Source organism: Ceratotherium simum, chromosome 10 (assembly GCF_057802395.1).
Source record: "Ceratotherium simum simum isolate JZ-2026a chromosome 10, ASM5780239v1, whole genome shotgun sequence".
NCBI classification, from domain to species: Eukaryota; Metazoa; Chordata; class Mammalia; order Perissodactyla; family Rhinocerotidae; genus Ceratotherium; species Ceratotherium simum.
Genome location: NC_141909.1, coordinates 34,191,530 through 34,218,397, shown reverse-complemented (window position 1 = coordinate 34,218,397; position 26,868 = coordinate 34,191,530). Strand labels below are relative to the sequence as shown.

General features: G+C 36.6%; 1 protein-coding gene across 15 annotated transcripts in view; it reads right to left on the bottom strand.

The window, feature by feature from the left end:
- Positions 1–26,868, bottom strand: part of KLF12 (KLF transcription factor 12) — a 424,047-nt gene that overhangs the window by 283,131 nt on the left and 114,048 nt on the right. For 8 of the 15 annotated variants that reach the window (XM_087435990.1, XM_087435991.1, XM_087435986.1 and 5 more), the window contains exon 2: positions 4,043–4,106. Coding sequence is in view for 10 of the 15 variants with exons in the window: in XM_087435991.1 (XP_087292117.1) it covers positions 4,043–4,075 (33 nt within the window). In the remaining 5 variants the exon portion in view is untranslated. Of the gene's footprint in view, positions 1–4,042; positions 4,107–5,143; positions 5,197–9,278; positions 9,364–22,182; positions 22,574–26,868 lie in introns of all 15 variants that reach the window. The other 7 variants (XM_087435982.1, XM_087435979.1, XM_087435983.1 and 4 more) reach the window with 5 other exon arrangements.

Sequence of the window (26,868 nt, the reverse complement as noted above, 5' to 3'; positions counted from 1 at the left end):
AGGGGAGTTAGACGGAAATATCATAACTTTTCCCATCTTTCTTAGCAAAAAGTCAAAAGATGCTGTTTCAAGTTAAATTCAGTCATTTTTTTAAAAACAGAATTACCAGAACTCAAGGTTGTTGCTGTTGTTGTTTTTTCCTTAACACTTAAGTAACAGCATCACTTTGGTGAAGGAATATTAACTCGAATAAATTCCTTCAGTTTAAATTCAGTTTCTATTTCTTCCATTATATTGGAAGAGTTATTGGAAAAATAACTCTTCACTGGAAAAATAACTCTTCATTAGAAATACAAAGTATAAATATAATCCTATTTTTGTAAAACTGTCTCTATTTACTTGTATATATGCACACAGAGATGCTGTAAATAACGTTCACCAAATGTTAATCGGTGTGAGGCGGGGAGGCGATGGAGCTTGGCATGCTTTAACGTTTTTAAAATCAGCAATGCATCACTTTTCCAAATAATAAAGCCATTATTCTACTTCAATAATTGCATAATCTTTCTCAAATCCCTGTATATCATTTAGTTCCCAGATAAGAGAAATTCGACACCCAAAGGTGAAGTCACTTGACAGAAGAGTGACCTAATTCAGGATATTTTAATAAATGTGATATACCTACTAGTTCATATCATTATCAGATCTATTGATTTGCTCAATAAAAGGAAGAACTTTTAATATAATTATACTTGCCTGGAAATAGGATGAACTGCCACATGCAGTAGGCAATTCCCAGGAGTACTCAACCTAACACTAAAGTAACTAGAGAAGGTGGCCACACACCAAGCACGTTAGAGTCGGTGACCTTTGAAGTGGGCGCTTCCAATTCTGAAAATGTTTGACTTTCTGATATGAAGTCATACAACAAAGTCATGAATCTCTGTTTCATGCTATAAAACGAATAGTAATAGTATCAATACCATGCACACCATCAGAACTCTACAGCTTTAAGTCATTTTCAAAAATAGGTCATATTTTCTTTCACCCCCATAACAACTTTTGAAATAGGGAGGACAAGTGTTGTTAGCTTCACTTTGCAACTAAAAAAATTACAATTCAGAAAGAAGTCACTGGTCCAAGATCATACAGACAGATAAGTGCAGTGCCAAGACTTGTCTTTTTTTGATTCCATGTTTATTAGCCAGGCAGCCACTCTATATAAACCTGTAGCAGCCCTGACAACACGTTTCATTTACATCAACTGGGGCTTTCTGAGCAACTGTGACTACTTAGTTCAAAATGGAAGAAAGGATGGATTGCTGCTATTACCTATCCTGTGTGAAGAAAGAGCCTTGGACCTTCATGGAAAAGAAATTTAAAGTAACCATATACATATGTCTATTACTATGAAACAAACCCTTTCGTGCAGGGACTTAAAGCTTTCTCAAAAAGGCTTGTTACTGTTCTCTTGGTTTCTAAATGCAAGAAGTTAAAGTCACCCCACTGCTAATGCTGCATGGTTTAAGCAGCTGTTCATCAGAGGTAGTCACAGAACAGAAGTTTCAATGTGAACTCTGATAAGCTGGACTAATGTATAGGCATGTGTATGTTTTGGACACCTGCTCTAAGCCAGCTGCTGAGGAGCACTTGGTAAACATACTGAAATGGCTGGAAAATAAATGGAGCAGAGCCAGGTTGTGGAGCCAGGTCCACAAACAAGCCACCATATTCACAATGACAGCAAGTGCTGAAATACAGTAAAGAATAGATAGACCAGATTTTATGCTGATATTTGTAAGCAGGAAATAATAGATGACTGGGATCTTTTTAGAATTTATTTGATGTTTTCTAATGGCAGATGGTAAAGGGACAAATTCAAGTGCAATGAAATTGAGTAAAAAAGAGAACTTAAAAATCGAGTAAGGGAGAGAACTTAATGCAAATATATATAGATATATTTTTCTTTTTTTTAGGAAAGGACAGATGAAGACTGCTCCTGGAAGTGGCTCCTGGCAAGATTATATCACCACTGGCAAACTGGAAATGTATAAGAGCATATTCAAACTCCTTTTCAATTATGTAGACAGTGGCAATGTTGCTTCCACTGCTGACATTTTTAAAACTTCATCTTAATATCGACCTTGTCAATATATTTAAAATATAGAAAAGATAAATTTTTAAACTCTGCAATTTTCTCCCTGAATCAGACTTTGCTTAAACTAACAGCACCTGATTCAAGCAGGCTTAAAAACAAGCATCAATGTATTCTCTGTTCTAAGGCATCTATAACTGAAAATATGGATCAAAAACATGAAAAACAGCAATAAGAAAAAAATAATTCATTGGGACGCACACATTAAGTGAAACACTCCTTCCTCTATAAAGACTTTCGAACTCATGAATTGTAAGCTATGAGGCACAATCATTTAGAATGAATCACATACAATATATTATAGTCAATCATGATAATATTTCCAGAGCTTACCCTCAGGGTAAGTAGTAACACAATGTTTCTCTTTGCCGTCATCTTCAGTTGTCATAAAATTAGTTACAGAACGATGACATTGTCAAAATTTATAAACTTAACAAAACTAACACTAATTCATTCAAACATAAAAATTTAATAACAATCGAACAAAAACATAAAGTAATACTATATTAACATCATACATAAGGAAAGGGATAAATACATTTTGCATGATAATAAGTGAAGGAGGTTTCCACGTCTACATAGGGATAAGCCAGGACAATTTAAATTTACTACCTTTGCCTCACTTGTCTTCAAGAGTACATGAAATCGTTTAACTTTGCTTTATAAATGAAATTATCAATGGGGTACAGGAGCTAGCTCATCGTCTCATGAGAGCCAATCATTATATTTTAAAGAATCTTGCAAGCTAGTTGTTAAACCATTGAAACTAGCCATAGTGGGAGTATTTACACCACGGGAATTGACAAACACTAGAGATCAGGCCTCCCCACCTTACCCGCAGAGCCGTTTTTCTAGCACACCACTGATCCACACACAAATAAGTACACGGTACAATTAACTCTCATAAAGTAAATCCACCCACGTAGGCAATCCTGAGGTCATGAAAAAGAACATTACCGATACACCCAGAAGTCTCCTTTGTATCATCTCTGAATCAATACTCCCTCTAGAGGTATGAAAATTTTCCAGGTACAAATACTAAAAAGGAGCAATTTTAGCAATGAGGAGAGAAGACGACAATTTTAAGCGAAAGACATAACCTGGAAAATCATTTGTAAGTAACCGTGAAAGTGGGCTAGCAGAGAAAGACGTGGCATGACATATATTTATTTGAAAGTAGCAGGAATAATGGGGGAAGGAAAATACAAAATTGTATGTGTTGTGCAGCTATCTGAGGCATTATGAGGCTCATGCCTGTGTACCAGACCTGTTCAGTGTAAAAACCTTATGAAATGGAGATGAACATATTGTCATTTTCTTTGTATTACCTATGACTTTTATGTTATAATCAGTATGCCGTACAAGAAAAGTGCAAATAACTACCACAAATAAAGTGATAGCCAGCATTTTATTACTGTTGATAGTCACAGGATTTCTCCCCCTCGAATTATACTGGTACTTGTCTGTGAGAAATCAAAGTTAAAGGCCTTTCATCACCGTCCTACTCCTCTGAGGCAAGCCGAGACTGCAGGTGCAGAGAGGATAGCATCTGACAGCAACCGTACGCCATACAGTGCTGGTATTAGGATTATGCTTGTAGAAACTGACGTATAGTAAACAAAATATGGACTCTTTTTTCTTCCTTTGTCCCAATGATCAGTTGTATCAAGTGGTTTACCATTTTTTAATATTCATCCAAAAGTTGATTCTTAAAATACAAGCTTAAGTTCTGGAAACTGGTGACTAGACTTGCACAAAAATGGGTTGCCTCCTTATAAATTTCTTTATACTTGAGGGATTAAAAATAAAAATTACACTTTACAGACAGATGTGTGTGTGTAAGGACTGACCTCCGTCTCACATTCAGATAAGGAAATGCTCTAAAAACTGCCCAAAATAATGTTCAAAACAGGATTTTCACTGCAATTATTCATTTGACTAACCAACCTTTATTGTTTTCCTCTTCATATGGATATTCATTCATCCATTTGTTTCTAGAGTCACATTGATCCTGCAAGAAAAGCACACAAAAACAAATAATGAGAAAAAGTTCCACACGTTGATAACATTCTTCCATCGGGGGGAAAAAAAAAGAAAATCTTAATTCTGTAATTCTTTAAGCTCTTGATTAATAGAGTGACATAATAAAAATAATAGCTGAGGAATAGTTTTTCTTTGTTTGTTTTTTGCTTGCTCTTTAGCAGTCACGTACATAAAGGGTAAAATGCAGAAATAAGGGGAGAGAGACAGAAACACTAGCTATGACACTAAGACAGATCCTGGGCATAAGACAGTAAAGGTTTGGACAAAAAGAAAGGAGAGAAGGAAAAAAAAGAAAGGAATGCAACAGAAAGAGAAGCCTGAGAAGAAAATCACAGAAATCTGTTTAAATGTAAATTTAATATATGAAAGGGAAGTTACAAATACTCCAACTGGAGCACTTGACTCCATTAATCTTAGCAACTAAGACATCCTTAAAGTAATGTTGTTTTTCAGAGGAAATGATCTTTTTTTCTCCTTACAGTTGATACAAATGTGCAGAATAATTAACAGGGATACAAATACATTTTGGTGGCTCCATGTTGGCCAATACCCAAGTAACTTTTAAAAACTGAACTAAGTTAATACATGTCACTTCTTAAAGATTAAACAAATATAAAGTTAATATTTATGTGGTTTCTAAAAGCTTCCAAATCCACAGGGCCATTTGGAGCTTACCAAATATAATTAAATATTGGATTGGAGAGTTCTGATTACAATAGACTGCCTCATTTGGATATATCTTGCAAGTCCTCCTTTTATTCTCTCAGCATTATTTAACTTGCTTCAGAATTTCCATTTCATGAGGCAAATTTTCTTTGGCATTCAGTTAAGCTAGCTTATTAGGCACGGTCGACTTTTTTTTTTGTTTGGGATTACACTCAAGAGGGGACACGCCTTGGAGTTCTTAGCAGCACCATTCTGTGCCAATGTCTACGTACTGCAGCACTGGGCCAGGTTTCCTTAGCATGTGTTTCTATATATGTGAACAAAAAGGAGCTCACTCACTCATAAGATCTTAAAGGAAATGTAGCAGAATTCACAAGTTCCATGGGCTTGGCCTGTAAGGGGAAACGGCCTTTAATTTTATTCCAGTTTTAAATATATATGTATGTCTGTCTGTCTCTGTCGCTCTCTCTCTATATATATATGTCTCATGTCTTAAAACACATTCCCTAATATATACTATAGCTTTTACTACTACTAGAAATGTTACTATAAAGCAATATAATATAAATGCAATATTTTAATATTATAGTGGCAAACTAGAAATATTCTCTGGAAATTCAGACTATAATTCTATTTTACATTACGAAACCGTAATGTGGTATCCCATGAAAGAATTAAATAGTCAGATATCTAAAACACTATATTCTTATCACACACATCTTATCCTTTCCAGACCTCAAAATATATCTGAACCAATCAGTTACAACTTCTTAGCAGAACGTACCAGGTACTTCAAAACTGGCTTCAACCTTACATTCTAGGTCCTTATATCTCAAAATGTGGTTTTGCAATTTTTTCACATTTTTAATATACCATGAGCATTTTCACATGATAGTCAACTTATTAATGCTTAATCCAACATTTATAATGGTCCACTGTAGGAACACATTGTGGGAGATCAAGATTTGGCCACCCTGAAATATATCTCTTTACCTTGATTGTTTTCTCTGACGGACATTTGATCTCCCCCACTAACTGCCTAAAGAATTTGACATAGTAACTCCTTCCTGGAACAGATCTTCTACCTGACAGCTGTAATCTAATGTAAAATAGATGTTACAATAGAAAAGGCAGGAACAAGCCCATCTTATGTCTCTCTGGCCACATTCTCTGGATGGCCCTGTGAGGAGTTGCCAGACAAACATTTACATTTATAAGGGAAATCTCCATTTGTAAAGGTATCTCCCTCTCTCTACTGGGAAGAGGGGGGATCACCTCATTCCTAGAAACTTATCAATGTGGAAGGTGAGGCCTTAAATCTGCATAATAACCTTACTCTTGTTTACAGTGCTTTAGTGGTAATCTCCTGTAACTGACTCCCCCCACCCCCAACAGCCTCCTTTGTCTTTAGCCGAACATGGTACTTAAGATGAGAATTTCTGCTATTGTGTTGAGAAACGCAGTGTCCCTGGTTTCTCCCATGTATACAAGTTATTAAACTTGGTATTATTTTCTCCTGCTAACCTGTCTTGTTAATTATTTGGCCAGCCATAAGAACCTTAAGGGAAAGGGCAGAGGAGGATTCTCTCTCTTCCCCCACAACATAATACTCCATTGTAGCAATATTTATTCCTTAATTTTTGTCTAATAATTTGTGATTTTTTTTTTACTATTACCAATAACAACTAAACATCCTTCTATGGAAATCTTGTATATACCAGGGATTCTGCCAGCCTGGATGACACCTTTGTGCAACTATAAAGGATGCCCTCTCTGGGCAGATATGGACAGACTCTAATCAGGAAGTGGGGACTGGTGATTAGAGCCCCTGCTGTAGATTTCCACCACCACTCACCCCTCAGCTAGACACCCTCATTCTACACTACTGTACTTAGCTGCTCTAGTCTGCACCTTTAATTATTTCCTTAGAAAATAATTATAGAAGCATAATTACTGGATCAAAATAATACGAATTTTTTTCAGGCTTTCAAAATGTATCATCAAATTATTTTTTAAACAGGCTATACCAATTTATATTTCCACCAGAAGAAACCCTCGTTAACATAGTGCCATTCCCATCTTTATTTCCCAATACAAAGCATGGGACCTAGCAAATTTTAGGAGATAAATATTTGTCAAATGAGTGACGCTAATAATGAGAAATGGAAGAATATTCAAATAAAGAAAACTCTCCTTTATATCAATTATGTGGATATTTCTTACGCAAGTAACTCAGGCCTTAATCATATAATTTGTATTTTTAGGTACAATTAATCTGCACACTAAAACATTATGTGAACTATAAACAACACAGTATCATACATTTTTACAGCATTTTGGGATTTACAAAGTATCCTAATGATATCATTTGTTCCGAAAGCAGTTCTGTGAGTTGAGCACATGAACTATTTTAAGATCCATTTGACATTGGGTGATGATCAGAGGTTAATTTTGTACCCAAGGTAACAAGTTAAATAATGTCAGGGTCCTTATAAAACCCCTGTCTTAGTCCCAAAACTTAGTGCATGGCTCATTGTGGTTTATTTTTGCAACCATCTACAATTTAAATGCATACCTCTGCATGTTTTAAACCTGGGGAGAGCCTGGTACAATACTAACTTTTGTTTTCTGTTTAATTCAAGCTCCTCACAGAGCATTCGAGATCATCTTTTGCTCTGTAGCTCCCACCCCACACCCCTATGATTTAAGGAGCACAAATGACAGCAAATGAAGACACAGTTCAGAGTTGAGAAGACCTGTCCCTAGTCTCACCTCTGTCATCTACTGGCTGTGTGGCCTTAAACAACTCATTCAACCTCTCTGAGGCCCAATTTCCTTCTCCACAGAATCAGGGATAGTAATAATATTAGTTTTATCTACTCCACCTCCCATAACTGAAGTAATGTCTATACAGCAATCTTTGTCATACACGTAAGAATTATCACTCTTTAATCTATGACCCAGATATCAAACAGGAAAACAACAGGATTTCCCTAAATTGAGGCTACAAGATAGAACAGATGAATCTCTAATTTTATTCATGCTAAGGGGCCTTTGGGTTGTTCCCCAAACTCTCATCAAAACCAAATCATGATATAAAATAGGAAAATGGCACATTTCCAATACCATAACAATTGGTAATATCTCACCAATTTTCTAATTAAAAGATTACTCAACTCTGCAAAACAGGTTTGAGAAATTATCCAATAAACCTTCCCAAAGCACAGAAGTTTTAAAGGCCACTGTCCTCATCAAAAAACCCATCACACATGGTTTTAGCCCTCACTTTCTTGGCTTCAAAAATGATTCTCAATGGTCAGGTGAAGAAAAGCAAAGGGTTGGTTACTTTTTTCAATATGAAAAACATGAGAAACAAAAAAAGGCACAAGATATTACATTTTGGAAAGAATTTTAGATTTACTTTTAAACAAAAATATTGCTTCCTAGACCCATTGGTAAATACTCGTGTTTTAGTGGAGAGTCTGGAGAAATTCTAGTTACACCTGTTTCTCTTTAGTAGCTGCAAGCAATAGAGAATGATTTTCTAAATTCTTCACTTTCTAACTCCTGTTTTCTCCCCTAAAATTTCTACACACAGTCAGCCAGCTTCCTTTAGGATTCTAAGAGTACCCTGGTCAACAGAATGACCTTGGCCAAAATGAAAGTGGATGCTCTCCACCTTAACAAATAAGGAGTTACTTCGGAATAATTACCTCAGAGTACAGGCATTATATTACCCTGTGGTAACAGGCTGCTGGCTCTTCATTACATCTTAAATGATCTATTATGTTCTCGATCTTTAAAGGTTAGTGTTTAATACATTCTAAATACTTCAGGACCCATAAGTACACTTGTTGCTACTTCCTCTGAGACTCCCTTTATGTATCTTTAAATAGAGACAGAGAAACACGTTTTAAGGGTGTTCATAGACATCTGACTAGTCAGGTTATTCCACTCTCTGCCCAAAGGTAATTTAGTTGCTCTGTTTCAAATAAATTGAATTCCAGTGCCTACTACAGCAACCCCATTTGGAATTCTGTCGTCTAGATTCAGCTTTACAAATCACTGCTTCGTTAGTTGTGAGTCTGTGTTTTCAGGTACTGATTTAAAAAAGTAATAAAGGGTTATATACATATGCAATTCAGTTACCATAACTTTTAAAGCTGATTAGGGAACTGAACAGGCAGGCTTCGGGTATTTAAGTCTCAGATATTATATAACAGATCCCTGTTGGCCCTACTCTGCATCAAGTCTTCTGGTATATAAGTTGCCTTTTTCATTTAAAGTTATTTCTGTTTTATCTGTCGCAGTGAATTATCTTGGAAACTAAAAATATTTGAAGGTTAATATAAATATTTCTGGAGATAAATGCAAATCTAAGTACTACGTTTTCATAGCTATTTTGACTTAAAATGAAAAGAGATGCTAAAGACACAAGCAGTGAGCTTGTTGCTAGGTGACAGGTGACACCTACCGTTATCTCTTCTGAACTTGTATCACATGAGACATTTTACCGCTGAGAAAAGACACAGGGATTTCCACGGCACACGCATCATTCTCTATAGAGAAGCAAACTAGTGTTCAGATATTTTTTAATATAGGTCATAGGCAGTCAGCAAATCAGGTCTGTATGAATGTCTGATTTTAGAGACACCTCTCACAATAAGTAGGAAAGGACAGTTATTTATTTTCCATTTTGGATACACACAGTTCTATATTTGAAGTAACGTCTACATAGGAAATACATATAATTTTCATGATTCATGATTACAGAGTGATAATTCTTTGTATCTAAAGAATTTTCAAACTTTTAACAGAAATCATTTCAACTAGGGTAGGTAGAGTCCATAGAGAGTGTTATTCTTATAATAAGGAATCCAATTTCCATTAAATTTATTAACACAAGAATGTCATAGCAAAGATCTGATGAATTTTTAAAAAGCACAAAAAAATTTCAATGTAGATTATTTCTTGGACATATTATATAATTACACATCTACTTTCTAGCATTACCTCCCTTCCTCGAGACAAAAACTCAAGTACAAGGTTCCACCCCCTCTGTTGACTCATCAGGCAATCCAGGTGACAATACAGAAATGTCAAGGGGCAAGTTTAATTTTTTTCGTGCCCCCTTTTCCTCATTTATTAAACTGGCATCATAAAACCTTTGTTTTTTTCTTTTTTGGCTAGGGACATTGAAAAGGAGAATGTACACAATGTATATACCAGACTATCTGGCACATATTAGTTACGCAACAAACGTCAGTCCCATCTCTACTCCCTACATTTATAATCAAGTGCCCAAACTCCTATCTTCACTTAAACTTTCCTGAGGAACAAGCGATGACCTACCCTAGCCCAAGTCACACTTCCTCGATGCACCTTCAACCATGACTGCATTTTTCTTACAGGAAGATCCTGGGAACCTTCAACAGGATCTCCACCCTAGGATCTCACAGTATAGTGTGTATAATTCATCCACTAAGAGAATTCAATGATGTGTTAACTAACAGAAATAGGACACAGGGGGGCCGCCCCGTGGCTTAGCAGTTAAGTGCACGCGCTCTACTACTGGCAGCCCGGGTTCAGATCCCGGTCGCACACCAACGCACTGCTTCTCGGGACATGCTGAGGCCGCGTCCCACATACAGCAACTAGAAGGATGTGCAACTATGACATACAACTATCTACTGGGGCTTTGGGGGAAAAAAGGAGGAGGACTGGCAATAGATGTTAGCTCAGAGCTGGTCTTCCTCAGCAAAAAGAGGAGGATTAGCATGGATGTTAGCTCAGGGCTGATCTTCCTCACAAAAAAAAAAAAAAGAAAGAAAGAAAAAGAAATAGGAGACAGGGAATTCAAGGTGATTAATAGCCCATATTCAATAATAATCTCCTTGGAATTGTGTTAGTTACGTATAAAATCAATGGAAAATTCTCCATTTATAAAATTGTTCTTCTCTATTTCCAGCTTCATATTTCTCTGAAATTATTCTTCCACTTAGGAATTTTTCACTATTGAGAAAAAAAAAAGCAGGGCCGAGCCTATGGCGTAGCTGTTAAGTGCTCATGCTCCGCTGTGGCGGCCCGGGGTTCGCCGGTTGGGATCCTGGGCTCCCACCGACGCACCTCTTGCCAGGCCGTGCTGTGGCGGCGTCCCACATAAAGTGGAGGAAGATGGGCACAGATGTTAGCCCAGGGCCAGTCTTCCTCAGCAAAAAGAGGAGGATTGGCATGGATGTTAGCTCAGGGCTGACCTTCCTCACACACAAAAAAACAGACAATAATACAGAAAGAGCAAACTTTAAGAATTAATGTCCCTCTTGGAGTAAGGTATGCTCTGAAGCTTGAGCAATCATTTAAGAACAGAGTGCACTGGGGGAGGGCCTGGTGGCGCAAGCAGTTAAGTGTGCACGCTGTGCCGCGGCGGCCCGGGGTTCGCCGGTTCGGATCCCGGGCGTGCACCAACGCACTGCTTGGCAAGCCATGCTGTGGCGGCGTCCCATATAAAGTGGAGGAAGATGGGCACGGATGTTGGCCCAGGGCCAGTCTTCCTCAGCAAAAAAGGAGGAGGATTGGCAGATGTTAGCACAGGGCTGATCTCCTCACCAAAAAAAACCCAAAAAACAGAACAGAGTGCGCTGAATAAACAGCCCATTTTCAGAGAGAGGAGGTAAAGCAAAGGCACAGTGACGTGGAAATTACTCTTTTAATCCGTTTTCAGCTTCCATTACACTCCATCATTCTATGCAGACAGAGAACAAACAAACCTTTACAAGAAAGTAACCAGAGCAAACGAATTCTGCATTTCTTTTACATACACAGTGCTCGATACAACGGTTTGAAAAGTAATCTATGTTATGCTCGTACTCAAGTGTAACTGCCATTTGACTGGCACCGCACAGTCAAAAATCTGATCTGTATTGCCAAGGACTGACGAGATGATTAAATTTTGTCTTCATACCTCTAATTTATGTGATTTAGATTGCAACACAAATATGAGCATGTGCAATTTGTACTTGCACGTAAAGCCACTGTCTATAACACGACATTCTGCCAAAAGTAACTTGGCCACACACAAGTTTGCATGCCCATATGGAGAACATTGACACCCTTCTCGTAATCCTCTACCAGGACGTGTTTTAAACCTTCATGCTAAAGAAGTTAAAATCTTGGGTGTTTTTAAGAGGCTGGTGTGAGAAAGGGAATAATAGGCTGCCCAGCTATTTATTAATCTCCCGTTCACTTCCCAGCACTTTATGTAAGCATAATGTGGTGGTGTGATTTATATACAGAAAAGCAAACTTAAAATTCTGCAAACAACTGAAAATAAAATGATAAACACATATGTGGTACCGATTAAAAATGCATAATTCACACAGCCTAAGAATTTTTCTACTACTTCATTTCGATGGGCGTTGTCTTAAGATAGCAAGGTATATATGTTATAAGGTAATTACGAATTTTATACACTGACGATGTAAGACATATTCAAGAAAAATAAGTTGCCTTATTCAGCATGCAGTACACATATTTGGTTTTCCTATTAATTATTGCCCTTTATGTTTAGCTTGCCAATGCTAAGCAAGATAAATCCCATTCAAATGCACAGTAAACAGTTTGCTTATGGAGTAAATTTAATTTCTAGTCCATCACAACAATAGATGATTAAAATATGTTGCTCTTATCCAGTTTTGAATTAATTCATGTGAAATAAAACAAATATTTATTAAGTTGTGGGAAAAACATTCCATCAAACTGTAAAACCTGAGTAGAAAAACAAATGGCACACAATTACGGTTGACATTTGAATGAAATTTGCAATCTCAAAATATTTAACAATAATTAGAAAATATCAGATGAGGTATTTTTAGGATTCTTTTATGTTCAATCTCTTCGCACATCTGAAGACGTTTTAACATAAGCAGATTTTAAAATATAATTTGAAAGATGGAGCAAAGAACTGAATACATTTGTTTTACTGACATTTTGACATACTGATACAGAGACAAAAGGATTTGGTATTTTTAACGAACATCTCACCGGTTGCTGAGGGCCTTACTGAACAATAGTTTTGACCAGCTGAACTCATCAATCGTTTGTGCATTCAGACATCATAATCATTGCCCTATGTAGCTCATAATCTGGTCCACAACAGATAGCTCTCATAATAAATACATAATCAATTAGTATTTTTCAATGATGAGCAAATTAGTAGACTGTCAAACGGACTGCACAACCATATGCTTCTCTCATAACTAAATAATACCAGAAAATCAAAATACTATTTGTTCAGAATGACAAATGATATATTAGGTTGATTCTTATTTATAAGGATCAAAAAGATCCCTTTAAAAACCAAAAAGCAGGGGCCCGCCCAGTGGCGCAAGCGGTTAGGTGCGTGCGCTCCACTTCGGCGGCCCAGGGTTCGCAGGTTCGGATCCCGGGTGTGCACCGACACGCTGCTTGTCGAGCCACGCTGTGGCGGCGCCCCATATAAAGCAGAGGAAGATGGGCACGGGTGTTAGCTCAGGGCCAATCTTCCGCAAGAAAGTAAAAAAAAGGTGGAGGATTGGCATCAGATGTTAGCTCAGGGCTAGTCCTCCTCACAAAAAATAAATAAATAAAAACCAAAAAACACTGAAATTGGAAGTCAACTCAAATATAACCCAAGCCATTGTTAGCAGGTGATGAAGGTCCACTGATTATTACATAGTGCATATATTCTCTTATTAATTCAGCCATGAATAGCCTATATGCCAGAAACCAAGGACATCAAAAATCATGTCACAGTACCTGATTTAATGAAGCTTACAGACAACAAAGATGAGACAAATATAAATAAGTAAAATAATTATAATAACAGCTGTCATCTGCTGAATGTTTACCATATGTTTTACACTGACTAGGTGCTTTTACATATATTATTTAGCAAATTCATGTGCAAAGCATAGCTATTCCAATGACCTAGGATTAATACCCACATTTTACAATGAAAGCATTGGTGATAGTCCATACTCCCTAACCTGTATCAAGCTGACATCCTTAATAACATCCTAGGAGCTCTGGTGAAAGAACTAAGGATAGTGGGAAGTTGAGGTAACCTAGGAAGTCTTCACAGAGGAGGTGAAACAAAGCTGAGTCTTAAAGAGTGGGGAAGAAAAGCCAATTCAGGGGAAGGCGATGTATTAGGAATTAGTACATTTAAATCTGAGTCCAAGAATGCTCATACATATATGTACAAGCATGTATCATTTACTAAAAATGAGTGTGCATACATAACACACATGTGTGCATACATGATAAACATCCTGGGAACTGGCATATTTATACTAGTCAGCCTATGCTGCCTTAAGAGGGGCTCTAATATGGAAAAGAAGTCTGTAATGTGGAGAGAAGATTCATTTCAAGTAAATAATAACAATCCTGAAAACGTAACTACTAGTGTCTTAGGTGCACATCTGCCTTACAATGTAAAGGGATTTATATTATGTATGCTAAATCAGGAACACTAGAATACGATTTAAAGAAGCTAATTCTATTAACAATAACTTTAAAAGACCTTTCTCATGAACTCTCATGTTCCATGATTTAAGATATTTCTGACATCTCTGACCCTCATAGATCATATACTTCAAAATATTTATTATTCAGATAAGAATCAGTGAAAATATGCTCATAGATAGCACACACACGTGCACGTGCACACACACACACAGCCAAGCATTGGTAAAAAACTGACTAGACAGAAATTCCTGAAGTTGCATGAGTAAGTTTATCTTTTTTTTTAAATACTCCAGAAAATTAAAATGATTTTGAAAAAGCACACTGTAGCAGCCAAGAAGTCATCAAAAGCATTTTGAAAAACAATCTCAAGACAAAAATTGGCCAACTGCAGGCTTAAAAACCTATTTGGAGACATACATAAAATTAATGCTAAAATCAGAATTAGTCCTATAGATAAAAAGATAAATTATGGATTAATCTCTAGTCTAATTTTTAAGAAATGTTCACAAGTGAAATACCTTTATCAAATAATTATTCAGAGTAAGCAGGTTAAGTGCTCACGTGTATGTCCCCAATATGCATGAGGAAAGTATTTTTACATTTTCATTTAAATATAGTTTCAAAAAACATGTCATTTTAAAAGGACAGTCCTTTAAATTCTCTAACTTTACTCCCAAAGGTGGCTAAATACATTTGGGAGATACAGCAAGGGAGAGCTGCTGGCCAAAGAACTGAATTCAAACTGTTCTCTTAGTAGAGCGGCGTCAATTCTCAGTAGTAGTAGTAACAATACTAGAGGAGAAGGAGGGGGAGGAGGGAGAGGAGAGGGCAGAGGGAGAGGAGGGGGAGGAGGGGGAGGAAGAGGGGTAACAACAGTAGTTGTAGCATCAGCAAACACACTTAACATGCTAAGAACTGTTCTAACTACTAACTACTCTACTTGTATATTTCTCACACCCTTCTGAGGTAGGTAGTATAATTATTCTCATTTTACAGATGTAGCAACACAGAGAAGTTCAGTAACTTGCTTAATAAAGTAGCAAAACCAGCATGTTAAAATCAGAAGGCGGGCTCTGGTCTTCATGATTTTAAGTACTACTCTATGATGACTCATAAATAATCTTGGTATAACTTCTGCATGCAGTGGCAACTCTTTTTGTGGAAAACAGACACAAAAGCCAACTCTAACAAGGTAGTTTTAGTATTTTCCTCTCAAACAGATTAAAATAAGGTATTTCAGAACTAAAGGCGTAATCAAGGACAGTTCTCCAATAAAAGAAAAGAAAAATAGGGGCCGGCCCTGTGGTGTAGTGGTTAAGTGCAGTGCACTCCGCTTCAGTGGCCCGGGTTCGTGGGTTCGGATACCAGGCACGGACCTGAACCACTCACCAGCCATGCTGTGGAGGCAACCCAAATACAAACTGGAGGAAGACTGGCACAGATGTTAGCTCAGGGCCAAACTTCCTCAAGTAAAAAAAAGAGGAAGATTGGTAACAGATGTTAGTTCAGGGTGTATCTTCCTCAGCAAAAAAAAAAAAAAAAGAAAGAAAGAAAGAAAGAAAAGAAAAGAAAAATATATTCCAAATCTGAGGTCACTTGAAGTCTTCCCCAATACTATATAACAGAACCAATGTTTCAAAAGGTTTTTTCCCCTAATGAGAAATTAACACTTTCAATAACTCATTTTTTAAGTTTTTAAAGATTTTTAAGATTTTAGAATGTTTGTAAATCATCTACATGAAACCCAAAATTAATGAATTTAATGAAAATCCTTTGCTTTCCTCACCAGTGATACCTAAACACGTGCACAGATATAAAAGGAATTTAACTTTTCACATCAGACATAAACTGCATTCTTTGATAATGTATTCCAATATAAAATAGTCAATTCTGAAAATACATTTCAAAGGAGTATTTCCAACCTGTGCTGGAGTCTGTTACCCCAAATAGCTATTAATACATAATTTCAAAAAGCAATTTCTTAATTTTGTAAAATGTTTCCCTCAGCTCAGAGTGTTTAATTGCAACTAAATTATATTAGATTCTTTTCTGATTCTGAAGGTACTAACATGAACATGATTCTAAACAATCCTCAATAAATTAACCAAATAGAGAGTTTACTCTCATAAAGTTATACAGAAATAATCCATGCTTTCAAATAGTTAACTTTCTAAAATACCACTAAAATATAAAAAATATATAGAACAAAAAGGAACTATCAAGTCCCAAATCATATGTACTCTTTAGTTGTCTCATTTATATAATAAATATCCCTCCCTATCACTGGGGATTTAAAGATAAAAAAGACCTCATAGATCATGTATATTAACATTTACAAAAGGCTAGAGATCGCATGCTGCTATCTGGGAAACTAGTGAGCCTGCTAAAAAAGCACTGGTAAATCTGGAACAGTAGCTACCAGCTGTTGTGGTTTGACACTTCATCTCTGCAAAAAGCCATGGTCTGGAGGATGAAAATAATGCATTTCAGCTCAGGAGAACCAAGCAGATGACAACATGCTAGTAATCAAGAATAGGGCTATGAAGTATGCACATGAATCCGTTGTTCAACTTTAATTTGAAAAGAACATTCCACAAGCACCTAAATGAACACAAATGCCACACAAGAGCAAGCCACATGCTACTTGGAGATCTTTCTAGATGCCAACCTTTGGCCAAAACACATTCATTTCCTTCACCATGAAGGTTGCTGGTGGCACTTCCACAAAGACGTTTATTTTCACTCATAAGCTTCAAACTTCAATATGCTTCAACCGCCCGGCTCATAAAATGCTTTCCGACCTAAAGGCCTCCTCTAGCTATCCTTTTTAAAGGTTTTCTATTTGATTCAGGGCCTTTACCTTCCCTCTCCATATCTGGGTTCTCGCTCAGTACTCTTCTCCAGCATAGACGTCTTCTCTCCTACCTTAAAAATATTCAGATAATCTCCATCTCAATACTAATTTTCAGCTAGCTCTACTACTTGTAATTACACGTACTACAGAACAATTTTTGTCCTTCCTCAGACACATTACCACAACTCATTAACTCTACTTTTATTCCCCTGCCCCCTTTTAAACGGTCTCTTTGATGACTGATGTATATTTAGCATTACAGAGGATACGCACCTGGAAAATTCTCCTCCCTCATTTCAATGAAATATCTGATTCTTTTCTCCATTCTCTCTAACTATTACCACTGGCTGTCTTTTAAATATTCTACCTCCTACAGAGGGGTATCCTCCAAAATTCTCCTTAATTTTAAGATGTGCTTTCTCTCTGTGTTTGCTCTCTTAGGAAGTTCAACTATCAGAGACTCAATTATTATCTCCCAAATGAACATCTCTAAACCTAATTTCCCACCTAAATCTCACTCTACTTTTTTTCGAAATAGATATCACTGAATAATCTAACAAATATTTAGACTCTTCTGATTCTTATCATGTCTGGAATTGTGATAGACACTGGAGATTTGCAGCCGAGATAGCTCCCCAACACACAAATGGCTTACCATCTAGTGGCAGGGGAGAAAGCCTCACTTCCCAGCACCCAAAAATGAGGTCATTATTTTTCCCTCAAAAAAAAAAATCCTTTTCCCAGTTTCCTAATTCAGTCTGTGAAACCATCAACATCCAGTCCCTGGAACCTGATCTCTGAGTCAATTTTAAGATCCTGTTCTAATCAACATATAACAACAATCCTGTTGTTTATTCCTTCCAAAACCTCTTCAGATTCAGTTCCGTAATTTTCCTCCACCACTTCAGCTCCTTTAGGCCCTCAATTAACAGGTTCAGATTATTGTTAATCCATCTGTCTTGAGTCCCTGATCTTTCCAATGCACATGACAAACATACCAGGCTAATATTTAAAATATTGCATCACGTTACTCCTGGTTTCAAGAATTTATAATTTCTTCCAACTCGTCTGAATTTCTGTTGGTGATCTTGGCCCTCCAGGAGAAGCTGAGGTTTCCTCTCTTTCCTCTAAGAGGAGTTTCATCACTCCCTCCAGCCAAATTCCTCCTGCATTATCACGTCTTCACACAGACACAAAAAAGCATTTGATAAAATGAACACACAGTAACCATTTTTCAAGAATCAACCTTAGACTGTAGAAATAGAAGACAACTGCCTTAATTTGTTATAGAATAACTATTTTAAAATCTATCATAAGGGGGCCGGCCCCATGGCATAGTGGTTAAGTTCACATGCTTTGCTTTGGCAGTCCAGGGTTCACGGGTTTGGATCCCAGGCTCGGACCTACACATGGCTCATCAAGCCATGCTGTGGCAGCATCCCACATACAAAATAGAGGAAGACTGGCACAGATGTTAGCTCAGTGCCAATCTTCCTCAAGCAAAAAGAGGAAGATTGGCAACAGATGTTAGCTCAGGGCCACTCTGCTTCACAAAAAAAAAAATTAACATAAGCATCACATTTAATGGTGAAACATTAAAGCTTTCCCCACTAAGATCAGAAAAAGACAAAGATGTTTGTTATCACTACCTCAATTTAACTTATGCTAGAGGTCTCAGCCACTGTCATAAAGAATACATAATTTTAGAAAATAAAGATTACAAATGAAAAAAAATAAAATTGTGATTATTCACAGAAAATATGATGATATAGTAGAAAATACAAAGAATCTATAGTCACAATACTAGAATTAACACATGAATTTAGCAAGGTCAACACAGAAAAATCAATATACCAGCAAAAAAACAATTATAACAAGAAATTTAAAAACCAATAAAATTTATAACTTTAAAGAATTAAAAACCTAAAAATAAACTTAATAAAAGATGTTCAAAACATCTACTCTGAAAAAAACAAAACATGATTGAGAGAAATTAAAGAAGTCCTAAATACACGGAAGGATATACCATGTTCATGGGTGGGAAAACTGAATATTAAAATATAAGTTCTCCTTAAATGGATCTGTAGTTTCAATAAAAATTCAATCAAAATCCTAGGGCTGTGGGTGTCTGTGTGTGCATGTCTGTGTACTGGCAACTGATTCCAAACTTAAAATAGACATGCAAAGAACCAAGAATAGCCAAGGTGATCTTAAATAAAAAGGACAAAGTTGGGGGTATATTCTCATATATAAAGACGTATTATAAAGTTCTAATAATTAAGATATTTTGGAACTGATACACAAGTCTCAATAAACTGATCAATAAACACACATAATTGGTCACTTGATTCAGATAAAGGTGGTACTATCTTGCAATTAGGAAAAGGCCTTTTCAATAAATGATGTGCAGTCAACTGAATATCATACGAGGAAAAAAAGTGAATTTTGAACCCTACCTCACGTCATACACAAAAATCTATTCCAGATGGCTAGAGATATAAATATGAAAGGTAAAATAAGAAAGTTTCTAGAAAAAAAATAAAAGAGAATATCTTTATGATCTTGTGATGGGCAAAGATTCCTCAAACAGGACACCAAAAGTACTAATCATAAATGATAGACTAATAAAATGGACAATATTAAAATCAAAAACTTCTCTTCATCAAAATACATCATAAAGAGAATGGAAAGGCAACATATAGAGAGAAGATCTCTGCAATACATACATCTGACAAAATATTATTACCAAGAATATATACAATTTCCATAAATCAATTTTTAAAAAATACAGAAAACTCAAAAGAAAAACTGAGCAAACAATTTGAAAAGGAAGTCTAAGAAAATGGCCAATAAACACATGAAAATGTTCTCAACCTCACTGGTGATCAAGGAAATGTAAACTCAACCACAAAGACATAGCACTGCAGATCCACCGGAATGTCTAAAATTAACAACACTGACAGCTCAAAGTTCTAGTGATGATGTGGAGGAACTAGAATTCTCATACACTGATGGTATAAGGTAAACTACATAACTAATTTGGAAAATTGTCAGTCTGCTACATATGCATATCTTATGACTTAGTAATTCCACTATCTATTCCTAAGTATATACCCAACATACATGTACATGTATTCACCAAAGTACATATACAAGAAGATCATAGCAGCACTATGTGTAATAGCCAAAACTATAAACAACCCAGATGCCCATCAACAAGAGAATGGATAAATTGTGGCATATTCAAAAAAGGAGATGTTACGCAGTAATGACAGGTAATGAACATGAAAAAAATGAAGAAAATTCATAACATACCAGGGAACAAAATTAGACCAGTTTAAAAACATGTACAATAGGGCATACAGTGTGATTCCATTTACATAAGATTCAGAAAGACAACTAATTGATGGTGATAGAGGCCAAGGTAGTGGTCATATTTGGAGGGTGGTAATGACTGTAGGGATACAAAGGAGATTTCTGGGGTGGTAATGTTTCAATTTCTTATCTGGGTGGTAGTTACACGGATGTGTCCAATTGTGAAAATTTATCTAGGCACACACTTATGATTTATGAAATTTTTACACATCTTTTATTTCATAAAAGCTAACTTAAAAAACTTTTCCTGTAAGAGAGAATTTGATTAGACCAATTCATAATTTTAAGTCAGATTATCCAAATTATAGAGTGGTGTCCAGTGTATGCATGAGTCACTCCAAAGTAAGCTATCACCCATCCACCAACCAATTACCAAGAGGAGGCTACATGAGCCACTCTTGGTCACAGGAGGGCAAGCAACTTGAAACACATCTAGTACTCCAAATCTCTTGAATAACCCTTTATACCTAGCAGAAGTTTTTTCGTTGTTTTTTTTTTTTTTTAATAATTTTATTTATTTTTCCCCCAAAGCCCCAGTAGATAGTTGTATATCATAGTTGCACATCCTTCTAGTTGCTGTATGTGGGATGCGGCCTAGCATGGCCAGAGAAGCGGCAGTTGGTACGCGCCCGGGATCCGAACTCGGGCCGCCAGCAGCGGAGGGCGCGCACTTAACCACTAAGCCACGGGGCTGGCCCCTAGCAGAAGTTTTTAATGCAAGCAAATTATAGGATGCATTTTGTTTGGAGTTTCTACTGTTCTTAGCAATATGCTGAATTCTCGTAGTTAACCAGTAAACATTATTTGATTGGTAAGACTCGTGTCAAATTAGACAAAGAAAACAACAGGTCATTCGTCCTTAACTCGACTGCAACACTATCATTAACTACTCTATCCCAGTTGGTAAGTTAGCTACCCTGTCTGGGCCTCAGCTTCATCATCTATGAAATTAAGGGGTTGAAAGATCTTCAAGTCTCCTTGCATTTATAAAATTGTGGATCCTACAAATCCTATTTTTAAAAGTGCACAAGTTTGCAAGGCATACACTATGAATAAATTATAATACTGGAATAAATTAATATTGGTTGACAGAGTTTGAGTTTTAACTCTGAATTGGTGAACTCGTGAAATTTAACCAAACTTCTCATTCCCAGTGGCTCCTCACCTGTTTTGGGCGGGAATATAAATGGCTAACTAACATGTCAATCGTAACTTAGCATACCACATACCTTTACTACATGGCACTCTGAAGAGAAATTCTTAGGAGATAAAAAGGGACAATGAAGTGAAATATTCTCACTATTTCCAAAGCTGAGCCTGTGGACACACCAGTAACTCAATGATCCTCTGGGGGTGGCCTTGGAGAACTCTGAAGGTGAGCGGGGAGGATTTCTTTTCTAAGCACACTTCCATAAAGCACTGCATTATAACAGAGTTTATCTGTGACTATAAATAATTTCTTTCCCTATAGTTATACCATTACCAATTGGAATGCTCAGAAATTTATCTGTCACTGTGTCTTGTATAATTTAAAGGAGTATATTATTTACAACAGTATCTCAACAGAAAAAAATATAATCCATAAATCAGGTATGTGCCAGGCAGTGTGGCAGGTACTTTACACACATTATCTTCAGTAACTCACTGTGAAGAAGGGATATCAACCTCCACTTTACAAGCGAAGAAATAGAGTTTGATGGCTACCGAACTGCACAGCCGGGATCTGAACACTCTCTTGTCTGATCCCAAAGTCCATACTCTTCCTCATGCCATAGTGCCTCTCACTGGAAGCTTCTGAGCTGTAAGCTTGATGGAAGGGCTATGCCAGAACAAATTTATACAGTTACAGATGTGGCCACGTTTCAGGAGTGCCAACAAGCAATGAAATGGCACAAATCTTAGCTGCAGCATTCACTTTGTGGATCCAAGGAGCCACTGGAGAGACCGATGTTCTCCTTCTCAGTTCTGACCAGCAGCGTCTGACGGTCTGAGTCTTGCTATTGCTTCCGTTTTGGCAGCATTTCTCCATGTATGTTCTGTGGAGTGAAGGGGCCTAATTAAAGTGTAACAGAGTTCTTGTTTGCCAGTGCATTCTGTTTTTAATGTAGGTTTTCTCAGAAATATTAGGCAAGAACACTCCCACACACCCCTCCAAAAGTTCCAGGAATCTCAGAAATTACTAGAAAGTTAATCCTCCCACTTTTGGAAGACCATGAACAATAACTACCCAGTTCATCAGAGGCAATTACGCTTCCTTAAATCACTTTATTCACCTCCTGATGCTGGATGAGATTTAGCATCCTATAACTCTGAATTCAAAACCCAGCTTTTCTATTTCCAAGTTATATGGCCATGGCCTAGACACAATCTCTCTAAAATTCAGTCTTTCAACATTGACAAAAATAGCTAAAATAATGCCTCCCTTGCAGTATGTTTGTTGTGTCTGGAGAATTTAACAAATGCAATTTGCAGAATGCACTCGATAAAAATAGTAGTTATTATTAAATTATCATTTTTCTTATTGATAAGTACTACTTTGGTTTTCAAAACACAGAACTAAACAATACCACTAGGCCACAGAACCTGCTGGAGCCCAAAGGAGGTCAGAAAAAAAAGCCACATGAACCTTTCTGGGTATCCTATATTATTAAATTATGCTAATTTAAGAAAAAAGAAATATTTATTAAAGACAACCAGATTTCCAGAAAACATATATTAATATGTCACACTATCCTTTTACAGAGAAAGACAACAGAAGATGAGTTTACAATTTTTCACAGAAATATGATCCACATAAACTAAAATCCACAGAGGTAAAAATGATTCTGAAAATCCATCATCCAAAATTCATTCATGGAGATTTATTTGGCTCTATTTTTTGAAACTTAATTACTTAATATTATATCCATTCCAGAATTGGTCAGACTTTGATTTTTAATAACTTCTACACTCTTTTACTGCCTCTTTAATATCAATCTTATTCCCTTAATTATTAGGAAATCCATGCCTTGATCTCTTCTACTATGAACCTGAATCACTCATTCACTGAATCAAGTACTTATCCTCCTTCTTCCCCCTTCCAACTAAATTCCTAGTCTAGTTAAATATAAAAGATGGCTCTAGGTTTCAGAAAGCGCAGATTTCAGAATTTTAAAAAAATTACTACGGAAGTATGAATTGGAACAGTATAAGAATCTCTGCTCACAGTACTAAAGAGACTCAAGGCCAAGCACTGCTAGTAGATACTCCGGTAGCCACCAGTCATGTGTCTATCAAGCATCTGAAATGTGGCTGGTCCAAATTAAGTTGTCCTGCAAGTGTGAGATACACATCTGATTTTAAAGACATTTTACCAAAAACAATAATTTATTTCATTTATCATCTTATATTGATTACATGTTCAAAGGGTAATACTTTGGATATACTGCGTTAAATAAAATATATTAAATTTAATTTCACCTGTTTCTTTCTACTTTCTAATGTGGCAATTAGGAACTCTAAAATTACTTAAGCAACTTGCATTATATTTCTACTGGACAGTACTGGTCAAGGTCCCACATTTCAAAGCCTTGCACAACAGACTGGGAATTTTCCTGGCCTCTAACTGTATTTTATATCGAACTTAATGACGTGTCCACTTTGTCCACTATACTCCCAAAAGGTATGTTTTCTTGTTTAATCTAGCATTTAATGTATCTACATGTAAATGTATCACAGCATGTACCGTTAATTGAGCACAGTCTTCAGCCCCTTGGAGAACTATAACTGTGCCGAATGTATTTGATGCTTGCTGGTACCTGATTTTTATCTCACCAGATTATCAATCTTCAGTTCTTTGAAAACTCTGCAAAGTGATCTCAAAAGTGTTGTGGGTTTTCCAAAAGCATATTCACACACAGGCATGACACTGAACTCAAGTGTCAAGGGCTTTCTATAATCCTCACAGCCTATTAAAACTAAGATTCCCAGAGGACCAGAAACATAACCCAACATCCACTGTTATGTCCTGAAGCACAGCTGTATTTAAATTGATAAAACAAAATGTAATATATTCTGCATCACATACTCACTCTACTGCTGATGGGAAATGCATTGGACAATACATACATCATTAAACTGAACACAGCCAAGTACATTATGTTACAGCACCATTTGGAAACTCAGGCTAAACAATCCTCCTAAATTGCTAAATGTCAAACCTACTGACAATAACATTTTCATCCATTCTGTGCCTTACTGTTGTTCCTTGTATGTTTCTCCTCAGGCATTCTTCTGAATAAACAAATTTGATTGTGAGTTTATAATCTTCATAATGTATAAAAGTGGTGAAAGAATTCATTACACATTTAAGGAATTTTCCAGCTCTTTTATAGATAAGTAGCGTAAGTACTTTAAAAACCATCACTTCTTATAAATTTTATCAACTCTTATTTTGTTCATGGAGTTACATGTAAAGTCAATGATTTCAATCATATGATCTCTCCCAAATATCCCTGCCCTGCTCAATGCCAGTCAGAGGCACTCTCTGAGCCAGGCTGCTGCCAGTTTGCACCCATGCCTATCAGGCAATATAAGCAGAGCTATACTCAACAGATATCGGTTCACTGACGAATGAAAACCTTTGACATCAGACAGAAGACCTACCTAGTAAAGAGCACATGGATTTATTTCTTCTAAGTCTGCACAAGGCCTTTAAGAGTTGACAGTTCTCTACAGCTTGGTATAAACCAAGAGAGGCCCTCATTTGAAACGATTCCCTGAACCCACAACCTTGGGGAATCCTGGGGGGTGTCAGGCCATGCATGAAGTTACCAAAAGGCTAACCAGTGTTTCCCAACCTTTTTCCCATCATTCTGAAATGTCTGAGGAAATCACTATCTCAGCATACCTGTAACCAACCCACAGCACACCAGCTGGGAAGCTCTGGGTTAATTTACTTAGGGAGCTACAAATGCTAACAGGAGCCAAGAGGTTGAAACAGAGGAGTGTAGCCAGCCAAAAGAAGACTGGAAGAGGCAGGGAGAATGAACGCCCTCTCTGGAGAAGGCCACTGCTATTCAACTTCTGACAACAGTTGCCCTGTAGTTATATTCAAGTGAAATGAAGAATCTGTACCATCTATGAAATCTCCTAATTTTTAAGATATTGGCTGTACTGCTGTCCTGACAAAAAAGAAACACAACAAAAACAACATCCACACATTAGCCAGTTCGTGATATGTGTTGTGCTGTTCTGACCTTCAGATTCAAAACATCTAGGAGGACAAGAAAATGACAAACTACAGAGATCCTAGATTTACCTGGGCCTTTGCAATGATGTGCTTGGAAGAACATAAATTCCCATAATAAAACATTACTAACAGAAGCATCAATTTTATTTGTAGATTTTTTTGAGACTTTTTTTGAGAATATATTCAAACATTATATTATGAATACAGTTCAAAAATCATACAATTTAAAGTAAAACATGATTAAATGTTAGAATGAATTTACTGCATGCAGTAGGCTACTTTCAACCACACACCTGGAATTATTTTCCTTTTCTGAGGAAAAGTTTGAGAAGTATGGGCAACTCTCACAGAGGACAAGAACCTTTTAAACTGGCTCTGAAAAATAAGATTTTTAAAGATTTCTTCCATAGTTTGGAGTTCTTATCAGCTCTGGACCGCTTAGATTGCTAATTCAAATATAATTTCCATTGTCAAAATGTTCTAGAAGGCTCCTGGAACACTGCATTTCAGCAGTTCATGCCTGCCAGCCCAGTGGATAGAGGGCACCCCACAAACACAGCAACAGATGTGCCCGTTCTACTCTAATAAACAGTTTTCTTCGTGTGTTCTGCGTTTGTTTACTGGTAATGAATAAAACATTAAAATTGCTATTTGGAATATAAAGCACTGTAGTTCTTGCAAATGGTAAAGTTACGCTGGCTGTAGTTTAGGGTACTAAGGCCGTTATTTATAGAATAAAACCCATTATCACTACTCAAATATTGAACAAGAATTGTTTGTATTCAAAGATAAAGTGCCACAGGGGACTATTGATATAGAAAATACGGCTGGAGAGATATGGGATGCATATTAAAATTTATATACTGAAAAGAAAAAATGTAGTTAAATAGGTTTATTTAATATTCTAGTAGCATCGACTGGAATTATTAAAGTTATATTTGCTGACATTTCAATTATAACCTTCTATTTTCAGTGCCTTCAGTTCTATCAAAAAATTTTCTGCAGGCCCAAAAGTAATGTACTTTACAAGGTCTCAGTCTGCAAATGGTTTTTTTGTTAGTGTTTGGCATGTTAAAACTTTCAGGAAAAAGACCAAAAGCA